Below are 10,199 nucleotides of genomic sequence, written 5' to 3'. Positions count from 1 at the left end.
AATATTTTTACTATTTAACTGTTTTCTATTTGAATATATTTGAAAATGTAATTTATTCCTGTGGTTTCAAAACATTACTCCAGTCTTCAGTGTCACATGATCCTTCAGAAATTATTCTAATATGCTAATTTGCTGCTCAAGAAATTGTATTATTATTATTATTATTATTATTAATATTTAAAACAGTACTTTTTTCAGGATTGTTTGATGAATAGAAAGATCCAAAGATCAGCATTTATCTGAAATCTAACATTATACACTAAACTAAGCTTGGAGTCAGTATAATTTGTTTTTATTTATTAATTTATTATTATGGCAAGAAATTTTAAAATGAATGCTTTTATTTAGCAAGGATGATTTAAATGATAAAGACATTTAAAATGTTACAAAAGATTTCTATTTCAGATAAATGCTGTTCTTCTGAACTTTCTATTCATCAAAGAAACCTGAAAAAAATATTTTGAGCAGCACATTAAAATACTGAAATTATTTCTGAAGGATCATGAAACTAGGGTAATAATGCTAAAAATTCAGCTTCAAAATCAAAGGAATAATTCACATTTTAAAATATATTAAAATGTTTTGCATTGCATCAATGCATTTATTGACGGGTTGCTGAAACTCACCAGAAGAGTCGAGGGTCCAGCTGAGAAAGTCTGGGTCGGACACATAGTCACATATGCTGTCCTGAAAGCTGCAGGAGCCTGGCAAAAGCTCTGCTTTAGCTGACACTGAGAGAAAACAGAATAAACTTATGCATGTGCAGTAATCTACACAGACCACGTAATTGCAATGAGTCCTCACCAATCAAGCTCAGAAGATAGAAAGAAAGCATCTTCTCTCGTAGGTTTTGTCCTGCAAATAATAAATCCAATTAGACCTGGTTTAGCACTAGAACTAGAGATCTAGACTTCATTCTCTCATCTTGTCCTTCTTTCAAGCTGGCAGCGTATAACCGAAGCTCAGATGTGCTCCTTCTGTCTGGCTGCTGGAGAAGAAAAAGGGAGGGAATTTGGAGAGAGTTTCACTAATGTTGACCAGATTCAGAGCTTACCTTCCCTTACCTCAGAAAAGCTGACCACTTCCCCTCTCACACTTTTATATCACTAATCTATAGCATGAATATCAGTTTCATTAGCTGGATCTTTAGATCAGATCCATATGGAGCAGATCTTTGTTTTCTTTGTCAGATCTTTAATTTGTGCAACATCTTGAAATCAGACAGCTGGTTGTAAAGTATTTCCACTGTGGTACTGTGCCATCTGGAGTGGAGAACCAAAATATCTCTTGCTTCTCCTTTTATTCAGGCAAGAATCCAGTCAGTACTGTGTCTTCTAGTTATAAAACATTTGTTAATGTGAGCACATCTGCATTTGACTTAAGTTCCTATGAGACATAGATATTCTGTCAGATTTGACACCAGAAGTGGTAGAGCCTATTACAAAATAGTCCCTTTTTCTCCATTCTTTTTCTGCATATTTAAAAAGGGTTCCTGATAATTTCCTGATAATTTAATCACCCCCGTGTCATCCAAGATGTTTTTGTCTTTCTTTTCATCAGTTGAAAAGAAATTAATGGTGGCCAGTGGGTTGAAGGTCCAAATTGCCGTATTAATGCAGCTTCAAAGGGCTCTACACTCTTTAAAATAAAGGTGCTTCACGATGCCATAGAAGAACCTTTTTGTCTAAATGATTACATTAAGAACCTTTAACATCTGAAGAACCTTTCTGTTTCACAAAAGGTACTTTGTGGTGAAAGAAGGCTCTTCAGATTATAAAAAGGTAAGAAAGAGATGGTTCTTTAACGAACCTTTGACTAAATGGTTCTTTGTGGAATCAAAAATGGTTCTTCTATGGCATTGTTGAAGAAACACCTTTATTTTTACGAGTGTACATGATCAAAGCTGAGGAATAAGGGTCTTATCTAGCAAAATTTAAAAAACTTATACTTTTTAACCACAAATGCTCGTCTTGCATTAGCTTAGTGGTTCCCAAACTGGGGGGCGCGGAGTTATGATAAGGGGGGCGTGGCAAGGCAGGTGTACAGTCAGCCGATTTTTATAGAGATTCGAAAGAGATAAACGTCCGAAACTATCTGCCGCGTCGCTCAGCAGTTTTCAGCGCGCACTGCTCAACGTGTGACGCTCTGTTCAGTATTCCGCTCTATGAATGTGCGTTCCGTTGAGCTGCTCCCAGCCCTTATCAATGCTCCACTCGTGTACCGCTTATGCTCAACGGAAAAGCAAAGTCCGCTCAAATAATGCACAGACAAAAAATGTCTATGTATACTTGTTCCTGTTTGCAATAGCGCCACATACTGTGCTGTAACCATAGGCGGATTAACCATATGAGCAATTGGGCAAGTGCCCAGGGGCTCCATGCATAAAAAGTTTGGGAACCACTGCACTAGCTTGACCTCACGTGACATAGGCGGAAGTAAAGGTAAAACAACATCGGATGATTGGTTGGAGGAGAAAAGTAGATTTAGATACCCTACCTTTTTTAATTGGAGTACACAGACGAAGAGCTAACATTGCAGAGCTAGAGCAGACAAGCATTTGTGGTTAAAAAGTACAGAAGTTTTTGTGTTTTTTAAGAAAATGATAGAAGATCGTTTTGCTAGATAAGACCCTTATTCCTCTGCTGGGATCTTTCTGACTTCTGATTTAAAGTTATTTTTATTCAACCAGCAAGTTTTTTTTTTTTTTTTTTTTTTTTTTTGACACAGGCTTCTCCCACCGGCTTCACATTTTTCCCAAAAGACAATAAGACAATGTTCAAGAGGCATCATTTTGGAAAAAATATTTTTCAGATTTTATTTACATTTGAACAAAAAGTGGCATGTCCAAAATTATTATACCGTTTGCAAACTGTCACAGTCTATGGGAAAATCCAAAGTTCTATACCATTCCAAATAGTCCAAACTGTTCTAAAGCTTCCTAATTACCCTGATTCATTGGGAACAGCTGTTTTAATCAACTCAACAGGTGAAAAACAGAAGCTGGTTTGTAGACAGTCATGGCTAAGACAAAGGAGCTCACTGAAGACCTGTGGCTGCACATTGTGGCTGCTCACAAGTCAGGAAAGGGCTATAAGACCATATCTAAATGTTTTGAAGTTCCAGTGACTACAGTGCAAAGTATTATTAAAAAATACAAGACGTTCCGCACTGTGAAAAATCTCAGAGGATGCCAAAACTGACACCTGTGCTGGCCAGGAGGATGGTGAAAGAGGTCAAAAAGAATCCAAGGATCACCACCAAGGCCATCCTAATGAATCTGGGCTCTGCTGGTGGCAACATCTCAAGGCAGACAGTCCAACAGACACTGGACACCGCTGGGTTCCACAGACGCAGACCAAGGAGGACACCACTTCTCCAGATAAGGCACACAAAAGCCCACTTGGCCTTTGCAAATGCTCATCTTGACAAATAAGAAGACTTCTGGCCTTCTGTTTTATGGTCAGATGAAACAAAAATTGAATTGTTTGGCCACAATGATGTAGCCTTCATTTGGCATAAAAAAGGAGAAGCCTTCAACCCTAAGAACAACATTCCCACTGTCAAACATGGTGGTGGGAACCTAATGTATTGGGAATGTGTTTTTCAGCCGGTGGACCAGGGAACCTAATCACAGTAAATGGCACCATGAAAAAGGAGCAATACATCAAAATTCTCAACAACAACATCAGGCAGAAACTTGGCCTTGGGCACCAGTGGACATTTCAGCACGACAACGACCCAAAACACACAGCAAAAGTGGTGAAGAAATGGTTAGCAGACAAAAACATTAACGTTTTGCAGTGGCCCAGCCAGAGTCCTGACTTAAATCCAATTGAGAATCTGTGGAGGGAGCTAAAGATCAGGGTGATGGCAAGGAGACCCTCCAACCTGAAAGAGTTGGAGCTCATCACTAAAGATGAATGGGCAAAAATACCAGTGGAGACATGCAAAAAGCTGGTCAGCAATTATAGGAAGCATTTAATAGCCCCATTGATCCGTGCGTTTCACTAAACATCTTCCTGCTGGTTAGATAGGCTTATAGTGTTGTTTGTTGACGCACATAGTGAAATTTACACAATGAAACACACCTATTGTGGCAGGTTCAGCTGAAGAAGCATAAAATCTCTGAAACCAGGACAGAAAAAACAGACAAAGACAAATAGTAAACATTGGTACGACGGACACAAAAGATTCGGTGATGAGAAATTTAGCAGTGATCTATAGCAGGGAATCGATTGCTTAAAGAATCAAAGGTTGGACTTGATTCCACCAAAGGGAATCTCTGGGTTACATGAAGAGATAATAGATGCTAATAATAATCAAGGAATACTCTGCAAGTTTAAAATGAGGTAAGTTTCAAATCATGTAACTAATGACAGCAAGATTTTGTACATGGTCCTCTACTCTATAAAAACTGATAAATTGATTCCTGAACCAGGAATCAGAGTCAATTCCAAAAACTGATTGAACTTGCTTTATTGTTGTTGGTCAGGTAAGGGGATTAATTATTGTGTAGACTGATTTAAAACTCACTAGTATCAGTGTGATTTACATTAAACTCACATAAAATTTTTACAAGAAATGTGGTAAATGACAATGCAGCCTTTGTGGTATTGGTAATGCTAGCTGACCCAGATAGCACACGTACGTCTACAAGATGTCTGTTAAAGATCTCTTGATCTGGAAAGCATCTGCTGTGTACAAACGTCTCTAAGATGTACAGGTGCATCTCAATAAATTAAAATGTTGTGGAAAAGTTCATTTATTTCAGTAATTCAACTCAAATTGTGAAACTTGTATTAAATAAATTCAATGCACACAGACTGAAGTAGTTTAAGTCTTTGGTTCTTTTAATTGTATTGATTTGGCTCATATTTAACAAAATTCACCAATTCACTATCTCAACAAATTAGAATACTTCATAAGACCAATAAATTTTTCTTTTGAATCTATGGGGTTCAGGTCTGGTGAGTTTGCTGGCCAGTTAAGCACAACAACACCATGGTCATTTAACCAACTTTTGGTGCTTTTGGCAGTGTGGACAGGTGCCAAATCCTGCTGGAAAATGAAATCAGCATCTTTAAAAAGCTGGTCAGCAGAAGTAAGCATGAAGCGCTCCAAAATTTCCTGGTAAACGGGTGCAGTGACTTTGGTTTTCAAAAAACAGTGGAACAACACCAGCAGATGACATTGCACCCTAAATTATCACAGACTGTGGAAACTTAAGACTGGACTTCAAGCAACTTGGGCTATGAGCTTCTCCACCCTTTCTCCAGACTCTAGGACCTTGGTTTCCAAATTAAATACAAAACTTGCTCTCATCTGAAAAGAGGCCTTTGGACCACTGGGCAACAGTCCATTTCTTCTCTTCTTCTTAGCTCAGATAAGACTCCTCTGACATTGTTTGTGGTTCAGGAGTGGCTTAACAAGAGGGATATGACAACTGTAGCCAAATTCCTTGTCTGTGTGTGGTGGCTCTTGATGCCTTGACCCCAGCCTTAGGCCATTCTTTGTGAAGTTCACCCAAATTCTTGAATCGATTTTGCTTGACAAGCTTCTCAAGGCTGCGGTTCTCTCAGTTGGTTGTGCATCTTTTTCTTCCACACTTTTTCCTTCCACTGAACTTTGTTAACATGCTTGGATACAGCACTCTGTGAACAGCCAGCTTCTTTGGCAATGAATGTTTGTGGCTTACCCTCCTTGTGAAGCGTGTCAATGATTGTCTTCTGGACAACTGTCAGATTGTGTAGCCTAGTGAAACCAAACTGAGAGACCATTTTGAAGGACCATTTTTGAGGATTTTGAAACATTTAGAGTACTATAGACTACCAAAAGTTATAACAAAAAACTGTCTGCGGAACAAAAGGCATCTGTGGTTGGCCAAAGTGAACCAGGATTTCCAGGGCAAGAATCTTGACAACATTCATGTTTGTTCTTATCATTTACGGTGAAATGTTACTCTAATATCTTAATTAATACTGCTCGTATGTATCTTTATTAACTTAGTTTGTCTAAATACTGCACCCTTTCCTGCTGACTAAGTGCAAACCCTCTATATTTAATTAAGAGTTTAAATCCTATGAAAGTAATCAAAACATTGCAAAAAAATCAAAAAGCACAACATCGTGACTAAATCAAAGGTTTATAGGGCTACTTAATATTTTATAACTTTAAAACACATGAAAGATTGCATAGAATTAAATCAGCAAAAGCGTTACACTATAAAGCTATTGACTATTTTTGCTTATTGAAAATGTTAAATATAAAGTAGTATTTCAAATAAATGAGGACATAAAGATTAACTTGATTATGTTGTTTCCAATGCTTCTGCATGAATTTGAATTGATTTCAGTTTCCATGGTAACATTGCCTTCTCTGATTGGTGGATCACTCTTCAGGATTATGGGTAGTGTAGTTCTTAACCAGGAATTTGGCTACTAAACACAATTATACTGGGAATTGGTGATTACAGTTTACAGTGCAAGAAGTGAGTTTTGGAATCATCATGAAGGCCCATGTTTCATATAACTGTAATTTATCTACACTATGCATAGTTACTACACATTTTTGGCTCTCTTTTCTTTAAAAGGCAGACATGTTATGAAAGTAGGAAACAGATTAATATGGGAAAGATCTGGAGTGATTTGTCTCGTGCATGCCTTTAATAGCACAACGTGTATTACATCGAAGACATTCCTGGTAACAGACCTTCACATTTCACCACTTTACAATAAAAATGTCACATGTGAGAATAAGCCAAACAGTTTATTGTTTTGCAAAATTAATTTACTCTATTTACTGGGAAAATTACATATGTGATGATGGAGCATGTAATTTAAATTTTGCAAAATATGGGGTTTATTATATTGGTTAAAATGCATTTTTTTATGTTGTGATTTCACTGAATTATTGGATTTTACATTTTCTTTTTTATCGAATGGCAAGTAATTGTTTGGGTTTAATTAAAATTATATTTAAAAAAATTTTTATTGTCCAGTACAGTTTTTCCAAAAGTGTGTTGAACTGGACTTGAAACAATATTCCTCATGCACACAGTCTTAAACAATTAGGGGATGAAGTCACACCGTTGGATGTTATGTGCCACACCATAAATAGTTAGAAGCTGATGTCACACAATGTGGTCAACAGACACACTTTGGTAAGATGATATTATTATGTAATGCCAGTAAAATGTGGAAGATGCTGGATGTTGGGTTATCTGAACTCAGTGGAAAGGGTGGGATTCTTGACCACATGAAAAAATTCCCCCAGGGAGTCTGAATATGCAATCGCTGACTTTAGAATTGACATTTGTTTCAGATTAGATCCGGTTTTCTGTTCCTCCCTTTGCATACACATTGTTGATACAGGGAGTAATACTTGAGTAAGCGTGCGCTCTTTTGCGTGACAAGACTTGTCGTGGCTTACAGACAGGTGTTTTTACAGTGAGAGTTGAAAATGTGGTCAAAGGTAAATACAGTAAAAGATGAAAACCAAACTCATCTGTGTCCCACAAGCAAACCAGAATCCTCATTGCTATTGAAAAATGTCTGACTACTTACATTTTTGATATACTGTGCCTTGCGAAAGTATTCATACCCCTTCAACTTATTTTAAACTGCTTTAAATTATTTTCCCCACATCAATCTACACTCCATACACCATAATGACAAAGCACAAAACATGTTTGTGACAACTTTGCAAATTTATTTAAAATAAAACACTGAAATAAGTACATTCCATAAGTATTCATACCCTTAACTCAGTACTTAGTTGAAGCACCTTTACAGCTGGACTTTACAGTCTTTTTGGGACAAGTTTTGCACATCTGCATTGGCAATTATCTGCCATTGTTTTCCTCACCTCTTCACCTCTCAAGCTATGTTCAAGTTTCTCCAGAAATGTTTGATTGGGTTCGAGACCTGGCTGTGGCTGGGCCACTCAAGGACATTCACAGAGTAGTCTTTAAGCCACTCTTGCTGTGTGCTTAGGGTCATTGTCCTGTTGGAAGGTGAACCTTCTAGCCAGTCTGAGATTCTGAATGCTCTGGAATGGGTTTTCATTGGGGCTATCTCTATATTCTGGTGCATTGGACTTTCCTTCTACTCTGAGTCCTTCAGTCCCTGCCACTGAAAAACAGCCCCACAGCATGAGGCTGCTACCAGCACACTTTACTGTTGGGATGGTACTCTGCAGGAGATGAGCAGTGCCTTGTTTCCTCCATTCATGATGAGGGTCCTAACGGGCCTTTGCTTTGTTGCAAATTCCAAGTGTGTTTTTATGTGTCTTCACTGAGTTTGACCACACCAACATAAAGCCCGGATGGGTGGAGTGTTGCAGTGATGTATGTCCTTCTGTGAGTTTTTCCCATCTGCATATATGATCACGGAGCTCAACTAAAGTGACCATCAGGTTCTTGGTCACCAGTCTAACCAAGGCCCTTCTCCATCAATAGTCCTCTGGTTGTTCCAAACTTCTTTCATCATGGATAATGGCTACATGTTCTGTGAACCTTTTTTTCTCAACTTTTCCCCAGATCTGTGCTTTTGACACAGCTCTACAGCCAGGTCTTTTAATCTCAGGGCTTGTCTTTTTGCTCTGATATGTATTTTCAGCTGTTAGACCTTGTATGCCACAGGTTAACTTCACTCGAAGTGTAGTAACATCTACAAGCAATATGAATGCTCCTGAGCTAAATTTAAAGTGTCCCAAATAAGGGTATGAATACTTATGCAATGGAATAATTTCATTTTTTTAATTTCTAATAAATATGCAATGTTTTATTTCTAATAAATCTGCAAAGCTTAATGTATTTTGTCATTAGGGTGTGGAGTGTAGATTGATGTGGAGTTTAACATAAAGACGTAACAACAAAATATATATGTATATATATATATATATATATATATATATATATATATATATATACATACACACACACACACACACACACACACACACACACATACATACATACATATATATTATTTTTCTGCTGGACAGAGAACAATTCCATGAAGGTTTGTGAGTCTCTATGTGTAAAGTTGGTAAAATCTTTATTCAGTATTGTTTAATAGTGCCACCTGCTGCATACTTCATATGATAAACAGAATAAAATATCTACATTACAGCTACAGTACTAAAAAGATGAGTGAATCCTTAAACTCTATCAAACATTTATTGATTTGAGGATGTGTATGTTCCCACGAGATATCTATAGAGCTGCTTTCTGACATTTAGGAATTATTTATAGGCTTTTCCAGAATAGCAAACATGACTGGTAGCATAAAATGCATGATGACAATAACTAGTTGTCGTGGCAGTTTGTTTTCTCTAGTGACAGTAATGCTTTGGTAGCCACCTTACACACACATCACAAAATTTTAAGCCACATACTAAAACAAACTAAAATACTAAACATTTGCATAACCGTACTAACATTTTGTTTATTTCCCACAAATAAAACATTATTTGTTCCCTTTGTCACTGCCGAAACAATGATGACATGTTTTGGTCGTGACTGTTTCAGTAGTGCCAATTTTATGGGTTAACACTCAAAAAACAAAACAAAAAACAAAGATGTCAATACCAAAACGTCACCAAATTCTGACTTAAAGTTACTTTTATTTTTTATTTTTTGACTGGAAATGACACAGGCTTCTCCCAAAAGATAATAAGACAATGTACAAGAGGCATCTTTGTGGAAAAAAATATATATATATATTTCTCAGCTTTTATTTACATTTGAACAAAAAGTGGCATGTCCAAAATTATTCATACCCTTTGCAAACTGTCACAGTCTATGGGAAAATCCAAAGTTCTATACCATTCCAAATAGTCCAAGCTGTTCTAAAGCATCCTAATTAATATTTATTTTTTTTCTACAATGATGCCTCTTGTACATCATCTTATTATCTTTTGGGAGAAGCCTGTGTCATTTCCGAGCAAAAAAAAAAAACTTTCTAGTTGAATAAAAGTAACTCAAAAAAGTAGAAAAGTCAGAATTTGCCAAGGGTATGAATAATTTCGGGCTTGACTGTGTATATACACTACCGTTCAAATTCAAAAGTTTGGGGTCAGTACATTTTTATTGTTTATTTTTGTTTGTTTTTCTTTTTACTTTTATTCACCAAGGATGTATTAAGTTAATAATTAAAAGTTTATTAAAAGTTAATAATAAATAATTTACATTGTTATAA

At 36.7% G+C, this 10,199-nt stretch overlaps 1 protein-coding gene across 2 annotated transcripts in view; it reads right to left on the bottom strand.

The window, feature by feature from the left end:
- The window catches only part of mamdc2b (MAM domain containing 2b), a 31,084-nt gene extending 29,916 nt beyond the window's left edge, over positions 1-1,168 (bottom strand). The window contains exons 1-3 of one of the 2 annotated variants that reach the window (XM_073829786.1): positions 1,065-1,168; positions 805-988; positions 627-731 (exon numbers count right to left, since the gene is read on the bottom strand). In XM_073829786.1, the coding sequence (XP_073685887.1) occupies positions 627-731; positions 805-835 (136 nt within the window). In that variant the 5' untranslated portion in view covers positions 836-988; positions 1,065-1,168. Of the gene's footprint in view, positions 1-626; positions 732-804; positions 999-1,064 lie in introns of those variants that run through there. The other variant, XM_073829787.1, reaches the window with a different exon arrangement.
- Between the last annotated feature and the right edge of the window lie 9,031 nt (positions 1,169-10,199).

This window comes from Garra rufa, chromosome 23 (assembly GCF_049309525.1).
Source record: "Garra rufa chromosome 23, GarRuf1.0, whole genome shotgun sequence".
Taxonomy (NCBI): Eukaryota; Metazoa; Chordata; class Actinopteri; order Cypriniformes; family Cyprinidae; genus Garra; species Garra rufa.
This window is presented reverse-complemented; position numbering and strand designations above follow the sequence as displayed.